General features: G+C 35.0%; 1 protein-coding gene across 1 annotated transcript in view; it reads right to left on the reverse strand.

Annotated features, from left to right (window-relative positions):
• Positions 1-756: 756 nt before the first annotated feature.
• PRMT3 (protein arginine methyltransferase 3) overlaps positions 757-14,673 on the reverse strand; it is a 139,240-nt gene continuing 125,323 nt past the window's right edge. The window contains exon 16 of the mRNA XM_019456533.2: positions 757-4,609. Within this exon, the coding sequence (XP_019312078.2) occupies positions 4,500-4,609 (110 nt within the window). The 3' untranslated portion in view covers positions 757-4,499. The remainder of the gene's footprint in view (positions 4,610-14,673) is intronic.

The following is a 14,673-nucleotide window of genomic DNA, read 5'->3' on the forward strand; positions in this document are numbered from 1 at the left end:
ACTGTGTGGCAGTGTTGGCAGCTAAAACTTTTAAGGAATGGAGACTGATCTGGAGGTGGGGAGTCAATAGCAACAAAATAAAAGTGTTTGTGTTACAGTCTTGACAAGAGATAAAAATGAGAGGGGGTGGAAAGGACTCTGGGGGAGAATGATGTATCGCTGGCAACCAAAAGCACGGAAGTCACCTATCTCACACCCAAGTCTAGGGAGATTAGTGGTGTTGGAGAGGACAGTCTCAATATGAGGTCCACAGGGTAAGCAATATCCTCAGAAGGGCAAGGGATTTTAAGAGAGAAAAGGAGATATACAGAACTGTATTGGGGTAAGAAATGGGATGCAGAACAATCTGGGAGGCAGTGGCTTCATCTTCCTTGACTATTTGTTAAGTTATTGTTGTTTTCATTTTAAACAATTACAATGAACTCAATGATAGACAATTTCTGTATATATTTAGCTACACTCTAGAGATAAATGAATGCTAACCATTCCACATCAGCCAAGGTGTTGTGGCAATATATGAAAACCGTTTCTTTTGTAGGCTTTTTTTTTGTTTTTAATATTTTATTTATTTTTGAGAGAGAGAGTATGAGCAGGGGAGGTGCAGACACAGGGAGACACAGAATCTGAAGCAGGCTCCAAGCTCCAAGCTGTCAGAACAGAGCCCAACATGGGGCTCAAACCCAGGAATCAAGAGATCATGACCTGAGCTGAAGTCGGACGCTTAACTAACTGAGCCACCCAGGCACCCCCCCACACTTTTTTTGCACCCAAAACTTTATTGGAAAGGACAAGTGAATTGCTAAGACACTTTAAAAGTACTTTGCTCATTCATCATTCTGCTTGGAAAAGTTCACCCTAACTTTATAGCAAGGAAAGAAACAAAATCATTAAAAATATATGTACCTCTAAGGCAACATGGTCTCATTTGATAGGTGGGCAGGAACTTTACATACCTTCCCACGGGGCCTAGTGCATGGGAACTAGGAACACCACATTCTACGATGAGAACCCAGCAAGGAAGACGCCAAGGCATGTTGAAAAGTGCAGATATAAAGCAATTTTCCCAACTGTCTCTCCTAATGTCGGCAGCTGGTTTTGGATCCAGAGCCCTCTTAAAAACCCAGAGGTTAGTGAGATTCATAAAAGTCCTTCTTTATTAGTTGAGTTTGTAGCTGTGGGCGGGGTTCATCCATCTCTAACTTTGAAAAGTTCTTCTGTACCCTTTTCTGGTCTTAAAACTTTCTAAATAAAATTGATTATCAGCTATAAAGTTTTAGTGTATGGATTCCCTTTGCACAATTACAACTGTTACAATTCCAGACACCAGTCTCAAGTATGTAAATATAATATATATATACACACACACACACTTTTTTTTTTTTTTAAATTAGGGTAAGTCTTGGTTAGTCCTCGAAGTCTCATAAATGAAGTACATCTAGTTGCTTAGCTCCATGTTTGTAAACACTGTAGTCTTTGTAATGTGCTCTATTGGGTGTATATTCTCTGCCATGGCCATTAATGAATCTTGTGAAGAAATATTCTGCCTTCAGTATTAGCTATCTCTGCTCCAATAAAACTTTATCAAACTGGGCAATGGGGTGGATTTGGCCCCAGGCTATAGTTTGCTAACCCTACGGCAGGCAATGCTTGACCTCAGCTATCTCACTGACCTTTCCTTTCATCATAGATTCAAACTCCATGACAGTATTGCATGCTTAATATGTTTTGGGAATATTCTCCACAGAAAAATCTGAATCCCTAGCTGTTTTGGGTGTGTGCGACAGCCCAGTAGCCTAAGTGATCATTTCTGGCATGGCTGGCAGGAGCTAAGTAATGTATCATCCGTATCATCCTGTTTTAATCTCTCCTATTGAATATTCTTAGCAGTACTGTTAGCATACTTGCCTCACTTGATAGTATGATTGGTGAGATCGGTATGGGCTGATCTCAAGTCCTTTACTTCACACAATACGTTTTAGATATTTCATTTTAAAAACTGAGAAAGGTAGAATGCTGAAAGACACAGGTGGACCACCAGGTTAATCCAGATTAAGTGGTAAGAAAGCAATTAACTCTGTAGGACCAGAATTACTTGCCCTTCCCTTCAAACAGGGATTATTTCAAAGTGAAATGACAGCTCCCTAATTTATTTTAAAGTGTGTTCTTAGCAGTTGGGGCTACTTCTTAGACCACTTTGTGCAATGCTGTACGCCCTCAAGAGTTGTTTGGTTGAAACGGTCCTTCCAAATGCTTGTTCAGAAAATACTGTTCCACTGAATAGAGATGATGATTATATTTGGATGAACCCCACACATTACAACATAACAATGTTAATTTTCACAATGAAAAATAGGAGGAAAAATGTATCTTCTTAATTGAAATGAAATAAAATCTTTGCAACAAAGTAGTCTGCTATTCATAAATGTGCAGCTGCCACAGCATGAAAGGACACTGTATTTATCATTGTTAAAGAATATGAAGTACTTATTTTTCAAAGTAGTTTGACAGCTGAAATTCCAATCAAAGAGCTAATATTTGGACTCTCGTGTTCTCATAAAATGTTTAGGTACATACATTAAAATGTTCTACCCTGAAAATGGAAACTGAAAAGAACAGAGATCTACCAACTGTGGTTGGGCTATTTATAACCGGGAGAAACTGAAGAGAGCCACTGGATGAAAATCCCATGTAAAACAAACAAGGGTTTTGGGAAAAAAAATCATTGTTAAGAAATACTTAAAAAAAAAATGGTTATGCACTTACAAGAAAGAAAAACAAAGCAAAAAAAAAATAGATGGTTTTTGGTTACTTTAAACATCCATTAAATCTTATGGGGGCTTCCTTACTTTCATCACCCCAACACACTCAAATTTCTACATGAGGCCCTTCCAGACAAAATTTGAAGTACTCTGAACTATACTATTAGCACCACACATTTCCAGTCATGTTCTGAATTCAAATGGTGAAAACAAGCTGGCTTGTTTAACCCAGTGAAAACAGAAATCATGCTTATGTAAGAAGCAAGACTTAAGAGACTATGTATGGTCTGAAATACATCATCTGAAGGTGTTAATTCTCCCATTGCTAGAACTCCAATTCTCTAATAAACACCAAAAGACAACTTTTTGATAGTTTTTGCTATATTAAACATTAAGTTTTGCTGAAATCTTCCCATGCATTCATGTACTTAAGGGTAGCATTGAAGTGACAGTTCCTAATCTAATGTAGACACCACATATTCCACGGAAGGGATCCTTGACTGCATAGTTATGATACTACCACCCAGCATTTATTGTCTTCTGTGTGCCACACACTGATCAAAGTAGTTGAAATGTATTAACTCATGAACTGGCACGTTATAGTGGGGGAGAGAGGTTAGGAACATGACTAAGATTACACAGCAAGTAAGAGCAGGCACCAAAGCTTGAACCTAGGCACTGACTCCAGAGCTCATGATTCTCAACACTATGCTATGCTGCCTTGTGTGTGCCTTATTTTGAAAAAGAACCAGCTTTTGAACTGAAAAGAAACTGTGACCCAGCTGTCCTTAAATCCCTGTTTTCTTAAGGATGATTCCTTTAAGACTTGTTTTAAATGTTTCTGATTGTATAAAAGGCTTTAGTATGTTAAAATATCATTTTATAATGCTAGCGGTTATTGTATATATTCTATTGAATGTTTTCTACTCTGCACTTCAAACTGTGTAAATAGCTGTAAGTGACACAGTTGTACAGAGTGACAGAAGTACATTAACAGTTACATGTTTAACTTTGCACATAAATCTAGTTTGAAAAAGATATATTAGTAAATAAGTACTTATTCTTCCCAACCTTTGAAAACATACATGAAACCTAGGATAAATGTACTGAAATTAGACTTCCTGGGCAGCACTAGAAAACTGTGTGTTTGCAAAGAGGAAAGCAGCTACAAAATGAGAAGTTCAGAACTAGAGGATAATCAACTAAGCTGTCCTTTAAATGTGATTTGTGTGACGCTCTTTTCCATATTTTGGTCCATTCCACTTGCTGATATTCTTTTAAATAATACAATTAAAAACTACTCCTCAGAGCAGAAATCTGCAATAAAATGTATAATAGCTTGTGTACAGTTACTAGTTTAATAAAACATTATCCAAATAATCAGTTACTAGTGTTTAAATTTATAGTAAGAAACATTAAAAACAACAAAAGAATATCTCTGTTCCAAATTTAGGCCTATTGAAATGATCTTCAATGCAGCTAAACTCAATGTAGGGGTTATATCTAGTAAAATCTTGCTGACCAGACTCCTAAGACTGTGATTATGTAGGCAGTCCACTAGGATCAGTTGGTTCCCCTCAGCTGAATTATATTAGATTCCTACCATGTGTTTCTGGTACTGAGGAGAATCATTAGGGAAGGATCATCCACATGCTCACACAAAGCCCCTCTCTCCACCCCCTACCCATGTCCCACCCTCCATAATAAAAACCGCAAGTTAGTTGTGCTTTTGTGGGCTTTTCACTGGAGACCGTAAGTTTGAGTTGAATTATTCAATGTGAGGGTCACAATGAGAGAACGTGGATCTTTCTTATTCTTGTGGACTGTGATTTTTCCTTTCAAGGCTTCACCTATAAAAGAAAGGCAAAATATGTGTTTGAGAATTCAAGGGATACAATCTAGCAGAAAAGTAATAATGTATACCTGGTACTTCTTTTTTTGTTGTTGTTGTGAGATGTTTCATTATTTAAAAAAAATTAACATTTAATTTTTAGGGCAATTTTATGTTTAATTTTTTAACAAAGTAGATCTACAATACAGGTACAGCAATATTTGGGGAAGTGAAATTTTTATAATAATAGCTCAAAGGATTGGAGGGTGTAAATGACAGTATCAAACTGAAAGAGTCTTAAACTATAAATGAAATTGTGTAATAATGTTTGATGGTAGTCTGTGGTAAGCTACAGATGCATGCTGGAACTCTAGAGCAACAATTACAAAAACAAACCCAACACGTATAGTTAATCAGGCAAGGGTTTAGATAAAATGAAATAATAGAGAGTATTTAATCAAAAAAAAATGCAAGAAGGAAAAGAGGAATAAATGACAGAGGGGATAAATAGAAAACAAATTAACAAATGACAGAATTAAATATATCACACATAATAACATTATATGGAAATGTGTTCAATATACTTTAAATAGAAAGACAGGGTCAAACTAAAGGAAGGAGAAAGATATTCTATATAAACATTAATCATAAAGAGTTTTAAATAGAAGTATTAATCTTAGACAAAGATGACTTCAGGAAAAAAAATATAACCAGAGATAAAGAGACACATTTAAAAATGACGTGTTCAATTCATAACTGAGACATAAGAAACTTTTATGTATGTATGATTACAGAGCTTCAAAATGCATGATGCAGAGCTGACAGAACCATAGGAAGAAAGAGATAATCCATAATTATCACTGGAAATTTCTCCTCTCCTTTTCCAATAATTGCAATAACATTGCAGTAACAACTACACAGAAAACCAGAAAGTATATGGAAGACTTAACACCCTATTAACCAACTTGACCTGGCTGACATCTACAGAACCAAGATCGATTACATCTATACATGCTGGGTCATAAAACAAATGTTTTTAATACATTTAAACATAAAAATACTTGAATAATCCTAAACATTTAGGAATTAAAACAACAGACTTCTAAATATTCCATAAATCAAAATAAAAATCAGAAGGAAAATTAGGCAGCATTTAATCTGAATAATGAATCACAAAATACAAAAATATGTGACCTACAGCTCAAATAGTGCTTTGAGGAAAAATTTATAGCTTTAAATGTTCACATTAGAAAGCAAAGAAAACAAGCACAGAGGTCTTCACTGGTGAATTCTATCAAATGTTTAAGGAAAAATAGTAACAAATTACGTAAATTCTTACAAAAAAGAAAGGAGGGAATACTCCTCAACACACCTTGGGAGGCAGCACTACCCTGATATTGAAACAAGATAAATTCATTACATTGCAGCTAAATATCCCTCATAAACAAAGATTCAAACATCCTTTGAACAAAAGAGAAAAATCATATTACTGTCTCATAAAATATACAAAAACCATCTGACAACTTTAATTTGTAATAACTTTCAGCAAGCTAGCAATAGAAGGAATCTTCTTCAAGTTGATAAAGGGAATCTATGAGAAACTCCTGGTAATATCATTCTTAATGGTGAAGGACTGACTGCTTTCTTCCTAAGACTGGGACTGTGGTAAGGATGATCATTCTGACCACCTCTAATCAGTATTCTATTGGATGTACTAGTGAGGGTATTAAGGTGCGGGGGGAGGAATAAAAAAAGGATATAGATTGGAGAAAAAACAAAAGAAGCGAAACAGTCTTTATTTGCAGAACACATGATCTTACAGAAAATCCTAATATGCGGGATGCCTGGGTGGCTCAGTCGGTTGAGCGTCCGACTTCAGCTCAGGTCACCATCTCATGGCTTGGGAGTTTGAGCCCTGCATCGGGCTCTGTGCTGACAGCTCAGAGCCTGGAGCCTGCTTCAGATTCTGTGTCTCCCTCTCTCTCTCTCTGCAACCTCCCCCACCCCACCCCCGATTGTGCTTTGTCTCTCAAAAATAAACATTTTTAAAAAATTAAAAAAAAAAAAAAAAGAAGATCCTAATATGCAAAAAAAGCTACTAGAACTGTAAGATGGTTTAGCAATCTTAGGATATAAGGTTAATATAAAAAAATCACATTTCTATATGCTAGCCATGCAGAATTAGAAACTGAAATAAAAACCCACAAGAGCATTTACAATAGCATCAAGGCTGTTTATGTTTTTGGAACGGCTTTTGGTCAACAGGAGGCTATCAGTAGTTGAGACTCTGGGGAGTCAGAAGTTATATGCAGATTTTCAACTGTATGGGGGGGGGGTTGGCCACATTGTTCAAGAGTCAACTATTAATGGAGGGATACATTTTGCTTGTGGATGAAAGACAAAATACTGTGAAGATGTCAGTTCTCCTCAAAGTAATCTATAGATTCAAATCAAAATCCTGGCAGGTTTTTTGTGTAGAACTTAACAACTAGATTTTAAAATGTACATGGAAATTTAAAGGATCTAGAATAGTGAGAACAATTTTGAAAAAAAACACAACAAAGTAGGAGCTCTTATATCATCTTATAAAGACAGTGTCTAACGGCCATAAAGATAGACACAAACCAATGGACCAAAACAGAGCTCAAAAATAGTCATATATATGTATGGTCAATTAATTTCTGACTAAGGAGCCAAGTGTTTAAATTGGAAGAGGACAGACTTTTCACGAAATGATGATGAAATAACCTAATATACGTTTGGGAAAAGATGAACTATTACTCTTAAAATTAACAGGAGATACATTCTGGACCTAAATGTACAAGGCAAAACTGTAACAGTTTTAGAAGAAACATGTAAGAAAGACTTAGGGGAGCAAAGATTTCTTAATTAGGACACAAAAGTACAAACTTCAAAAGATGTTAAGACAACGACAAGACATGCCAGGGATTGGGATAAAACATTAGCAACACATATATATGACAAAGAATTTGTACCCACATATATAAAGATTCTTTTAATTCAGTAAGTTGACAAACACCCGATTAAGAATGCAGCAAAACATTTTCACAGAAACCTCACACCCACAAAATATACATATGACCAATAAACGTATGAAAAGACGCTCAACATTGTCAGCCACCAGGCAAATGCTAATTAGAAGTACAGCTATTGCTCCACAGACAACAGAATGACTTCAGTTAAAATGACTGACCTTTCCTACAAGTGCTAACAAGGATGGGGAGCAGCTGAAATCACAATGGTGGTAGGACTGCTGAATAATGAGTGATTTTGAAAACATTTGCTAGTTTTTTTATAAAGTTAAACATACATTTACCATTAAGACCCAATGATTCCACTTCTAGGTATTTACCCAAAAGAAATGAAAACCTCTGTCCACATGAAGAAATACTTTTACATGAATGTTTGTAGCAACTTCATTCATAACGAACTTCATTCATTCATAATGCATAATGTTTCCTAACTGGAAACAATCCAAAGTCTAGCACCAGGTGAATGTGTAAGTAAACTGTGGTGCTGCCATATAAAGGAATACTATTTGAGAATAAAAAGGAACAAACTACTGATACACAGACGTAGCTCAAATATGCTAACAAGCTGGAGTACATTCTGCAGAACTACTTTGATTGTAAAATTCTAAAAGAATACTAATACCTTAGTAGTAGTAATAACACTAATACATAGTGACAGAAAGCAGATAAATGGTTGTCTTGGTCTGGGGATTGGAGCTGGGATGACTAACCACACAGGGGATCAAGGAAGAAACTTTTTGTATTGACGTAAATACTCTTTATCTTGATTAGACAAATGGTGCCTACATTTGTCAGAACTCATCAAGGCATACAATAAAGATATGTGAATTTTTATTATATGTGAATTATAGAATAGAACTGTTTAACAACTGTGGTGACTTAGGAATAAAGTGACTCATAGATAAATGGAATATAGTAGAGAAACCAAAAATCCATTATCGCAATTTAGTGCACAGTAAATACAGTAATACAATCTTTTTCAATAAGAAGCCGGTCAGAAATGAAAAGGAAAAGTTTGAAGATTTGATTACATAAAAGTAAAAACAAAATTCTATAAAATAAGATACTCTAAAGAAAGAAAAGCAACTTAAAACACTATTCCTTTCACTTCTTTGAATCACAAATACTTAAAGTGAATTTTGATTTGATTCCTTAAGAAGAATGATCAGAAATGGAATACCTTCACAAAAGGTATAAAGTATATTCCAGTTTTACATTCCTGCCATCTTTATCAACTCGAGGTGTTACGAGAAACCAAACAAAAGGGGAACCTGGGTGGCTCAGTCAGTTAAGTGTCCAACTTTGGCCCAGGTCGTGATCTCACAGTTTGTGAGTTCAAACCCTGCGTCGGGCTCTATGCTGACAGGTCAGAGCCTGGAGCCTGCTTCAGATTCTGTGTCTTCCTCTCTCTCTGCCCCTCCCCTGCTCATGCTCTTTCAAAAATAAATAAATGTTAAAAAAAAAAAAAAAGAAACCAAATAAAAAATGAGTGAAAGAAAACAATAAAAATATTTTTGTTATTTAGATAAACAACCCCCAGAATCTGCCTGCTTTGTTTTGCATTTCAGTGATTATCAGTGATGAAGGGTATTATCTCAATTATTTCAAATGCTTAATCACCACACACAAAAAAATCCTTTGTGCATTCCTGTGAGTGGTTTTGTTGATATATATGAGGTACTGCTGCAATTATTTCTTTTTACTGCACGTCCTGCTGTTTCATTTAATTCAGAAATCTAGCACAAGTCAAAATAGTAATGGATACCTTCGTTACATTTTCATAAAAAAATTTAAGCATCAATATTAAACAAAACATCTGAATAATTAAAAAGTCTTAACAGTAACTGCCTTATAAGCTGATATGGTAATTTTAATGTCTTAAAATGAAATACAAGCAAAACAACTATTTCTCTAATAATCTTAATTTCAAAATGAGGGTGCAAACAGCACTTATTTAAGTTAATTAAATAGCACGAAGGGTCACGGTAATAAATACATAATTCACACTGCTGAACTCCCTTCAATTGTTCAGGCCTGACAAAAGTGCCAAGACAGTGGCTGTAATACGAGAATAGATCGTAGTCATTTATCAGTGTCAAATAGATATAAAATGACTGATGTTGTTAAGCGTGCATACTGTGGTGAGAGCTGGAAAGGACACTCTGTGAAGCTGAGCTGTATCACCTTGTTTTTATCATCGGCAGACGGCTATTAGAACCACAAAGCAGTGTTGCGTTCAGTAAGGAACAAAATTGATTTCATTTCAATTCTGTTCTTGTGTTTTTTTTAAATTAATTTCTTCTAGAGCAATGAAATTTCATTTCCCCAGAAAGGAGAAAAACTTAAAAATCATTATTATCACTATTAAAGCTTAGAGGTAAAGAATGAAAGAAAAAAATAAATGGATTTTTCTATCATCAAGCTTACTAGATATATATAAAGAAAGAAAAATAAATAGACTGATTTTAGTCATGTTTTCAAAGCCAAATTACATGAAAAATATCTGGATTTTAAAAGTAAACAGTGCCATCATTGGCAGTGAAATGTACAAGTATTGTACATTTAATGCACAATAAAACTGCACATTAAAGCAAAGAGGAAAAACATGGTGAATTTAAAATTTAAAGCTAAGTGTTAAAAGTATTTATTCTGGGAGGCTGGTTTGTTACTCCCAGAATGCTGGAAGGGCTCAAATGTTGAGAACATTTTTTTTCTGAATTATTTTTAAATCTAGGTTGTGAATAAAAACAAAAAACAAAAAATAAAAACAAACACAACAAAACAAATTAGGCTCATTACTTTATGTTCCATTTTGCTTTTGGCCAAATGTACAATTCTTAATCTGAGAAATTCCCTATTCACAATGCTTTTTCTTGCTTTCTAAATATCAAGGCTACCCTGAAGGGTAGAATTACCATTACCATTTACCATTTACTGAAGATATTTACTGGATGAGATTTACCATTACTGAAGACATCCACCCTCCCCCGCCCCCAATCTAGGCAGCATAACTCTATAGGAACATCTATAATGTTTTTATTTTAAAAATATTATATTACTTTTTGGACACTAAGATAAGATTTACATATATAGTAAATCATTCTGATTAGACTCTTGGCTTTATTTAATTTTATCTAATAATTTTAGAGCAGAATAATGAGTCAAAAACTACTTTTAGTTTAACTAAACCCAACTATAGAGAACTCTTCAGTCATGCCAAGGCAAATTTGAACACCAGTCTATTCAAGGGCAATAGTATGATGAAATTTTTAAGAACATCAGAGTTGACAAAATGGGACCACCAAATAAAAGTTAGTAAATGCCTTTGGCATGATATCACCAAGGTGATTACAGGAAATTAAATTTCAATGACACTGCATATTACTATACTTATTTGTAGATTTTGCAGAATATTTACAATATGGCAAATACTACATCAGATCAAAATGGAGAAAGACAAACAACTCATCTTCTATTAGAACCCTTTATCACAGCACACTGAGATGTGATAACACAGATGTATGCATGAAATGATCTAGGAGAACAAAGACAGCAATTAGTTTTCTGAGGACAGTGAGTAAAGATTTACAAAACTAAGCTGGGCAATAAAGAGAAAATCGAAATTTATCAAGTGAAAGAGGTCAAAACAGCTTTCTAGGTAGACTATCTTAGACAAAGACAAGGACTAAGAAAGGAAAGTTAGCTAAAAAATGAGCAATGTGTCTAAGACCATATGAGCTGGAGCATATGATGTGTTTATTATGTGGGGCTGTAACAGAGTAGGGCTGGAAATGATGAAAAATGGTCAGATTGTAAAGGGCCATGGTAGGGAATTTGGATATTATCCTGGAGATATTGACAATCCAGTGAGGGATTTTGTTTAATTATTAACTTTAGTAAGGCATAATTTACTAACAGTAAAATGTGCATATTTTACATGTGCAGTTCAATGAGTTTTACCATTATCTCATCTTTGCCAACTTTTGCCTACTCCAAGTCTCAAAGATTATCTCTTATGTTATCTTCTAGAAATCTGGCAGTTTTACACTTTTATATTTAGGTTTATGACCCATGAGAGAGAGAGTTGGTTTTTATATAAGGTAAGCATTGAGATTTTTTTCCTATACAAATATTTAGTTCTAAGCACCACTTCTTGAAAAGATTATCATTTACCCATTGAATTACACTGACTCTTTGGAAAAATATAATTAACTATACAAAAGTGGGTCTATTTCTGGGTTCTCTATTTGTTACATCAATGTTTACGTCTATCTATAGTATAATACATTACTGTCTGGCTTAATATAACTTTTTAATAAGTTTAGAAATCACATAGTGTAAGGATTCCAATATGATTTTTGGAAAATTGCTTGGCTACTCTAGGTCTTTTGGATTTGCACACAAATTTTAGAATCAGCCTATCGATTTCTACCATGCTAAATTCACTTACTAATTCTGGTAGGTTTTTTTGGAGATTCCTTGGAATTTTCTGTGTATACAATCATGTTATCTGTAAATAATGACACTTCTATTTCTTCCCTTCCAAGGGCTTTTAATTCTTTTTTCCTTCCTTATTGCACTGGCTAAGACCTCCAAAATAAGAGAATAGGAGTGATGAGAGTGAACATTCTTGCCCTATCCCAAACAGAGAGAAAACATTCAGTCTTGCTCCAGTCAGTATGATAGTAGCTGTGGACTTTGTGTGGACACCTTTTATCAGGTTCAGCAAGTTCTCTTTTTATTTCTAGTATGAGTATTTATCATGAATAGATACTGAATTTTGTCAAATGCTTTTTTTTTGCATCCACTGATGTGACCATATGGTTTTTCTTCTTTAGATGGTTAGCATGGTTGACTGCATTAAAAGATTCTAAAGTATTAAAAAAAATTTTAAATTATTAAATCAGTCTTGTATTCCTGGACCAAATCCCACTTGGTCATAGTGTGCTGTTTTTTGTTTTTTTTTTTTTAAATATATTGCTGGATTCAATTTGCTAGTATTTTGTTTAAAATTTGTGCATCTATATTCATGAGAGACACTGTTCTGTAGTTTAATGTTCTTGTACAATTTTTATCTAGTTTTTGGTATCAAGGCCCTCACAAATTTAGTTCTCTTCTACTTTCTGGAAGACATTGTGTAGAATTGGTATTATTTCTATTTTAAGGGTTGGAAGAATTTGCAATGAAGCAATCTATACCTGGAGATGGATTTGAGGCTGGCCTCCTGTTTTTGTAAATATAATTTAATGGGGCACAGCCATATGCACTCATTTACCTACTGTTCCCCACAGTTTAAGTTGTCTTTGGGTCCCCATTGCTGCCACTGTTACTTTTGCTACTACTGTGGGGTTAACTGGGGATTGGTGTATGAGAGAACAGAGAGAAATAGAAAAGAAAAAGGAATTTCCTCCATTCTCTCTGAGCATTAATTAGAAGACCCTTTCCCCATTCCTTAAGTTAGAGTTAGAGGGCTCTGTTGGGAGTTCTTTCTGTGCTAATGCCCTCCTTTTGGGTTTCAGGCTGCCTGGAGTCCAGACTGGGGGATACTGGAAGCAAATAAATCATATATTTACCACCACTTCAGGGTACTTTGAATTCTGGTCTTCTCCAATTTATCTGCTATTATTTATTTTTCAGAGATGTCAAGTAGCTATTCCATGCATTCTGGTTTTGAAGTTGCATTCAGTGAAAGAGCTTATTTTCACTGCCATAAAAATCCTCTGTGCTCTACTCATTTGTATCCCTTGTCCCCGGCGACCACTGTTCTTTTCACTGTCTCCGTCGTTTTGCTTTTTTCAAAACGTCCTATAGGTGGAATCACACAGTAGGTAGCCTTTGCGGATGAGCTCCTTTCACTTAGTGATATGCATTTAAGATTCCTTCATATCATTTCATAGCTTGATAGTTTATTTCTTTTTAGCACTCAAAATATTCCATTGTGTGGGTGTGCAAACCATTCATTTTTTTTTTTCAATATACGAAATTTATTGTCAAATTTGTTTCCATACAACACCCAGTGCTCATCCCAAAAGGTGCCCTCCTCAATACCCATCACCCACCCTCCCCTCCCTCCCACCCCCCATCAACCCTCAGTTTGTTCTCAGTTTTTAACAGTCTCTTATGCTTTGGCTCTCTCCCGCTCTAACCTCTTTTTTTTTTGTTTTTTTCCTTCCCCTCCCCCATGGGTTTCTGTTAAGTTTCTCAGGATCCACATAAGAGTGAAAACATATGGTATCTGCCTTTCTCTGTATGGCTTATTTCACTTAGCATCACACTCTCCAGTTCCATTCATGTTGCTACAAAGGGCCATATTTCGTTCTTTCTCATTGCCATGTAGTACTCCATTGTGTATATAAACCACAATTTCTTTATCTATTCATCAGTTGATGGATAGACCATTCATTGTTAATACAGTTATTAATGTTGGAATTTAAGTCTACCATCATACCATTTGTTTTTTACTGGTCCACCTGGTTATGTTTGTATCTTCTTTTTTTTTCTCAAGATTCCATTTTATCTTCACTACTAGCTTATTAGCTATATTTTGTAGCTTAAATTTTCAATCTGTTCCTCTGGCGTTTACAATGTACATATTTAATTTATCATAATTTACCATTAAATTGCTTCATGTACCATGTAGGAACTTAATGTATTTCCATTTTCTCATTAATGTCTTTGATCACTGCCATACATTTTATGTCTCCATGTTTTTAAAGTTATTATTATTTTTTTTTTAGAAAGAAAGCAAGAGGGGGGAGAGGGGCAGAGGGAGAGGGAGGAAGAGAGAGACAGAGAAAGAATGAGAATCTTAAGCAGGCTCCACGCTCACTGCAGAGCCTGATGTGGGGCTTGATCCCACGATCCTGGGATCATGACCTGAGCTGAAATCAAGAACTGAATGCTCAACTGAGCCACCCATGCGCCTCAGTCTATGTTTTGAAACCCATAGTACATTATTTTTGCTTTAAATAGTCAATTATCTTTTACCAAATTAAAAAATGAGAAAACAAAGTCTTTTTGATTGATGAAA

The sequence above is a fragment of the Panthera pardus genome, unplaced genomic scaffold (genome assembly GCF_024362965.1).
Source record: "Panthera pardus isolate Hobbes unplaced genomic scaffold, ASM2436296v1 HiC_scaffold_12, whole genome shotgun sequence".
Classification (NCBI taxonomy): Eukaryota; Metazoa; Chordata; class Mammalia; order Carnivora; family Felidae; genus Panthera; species Panthera pardus.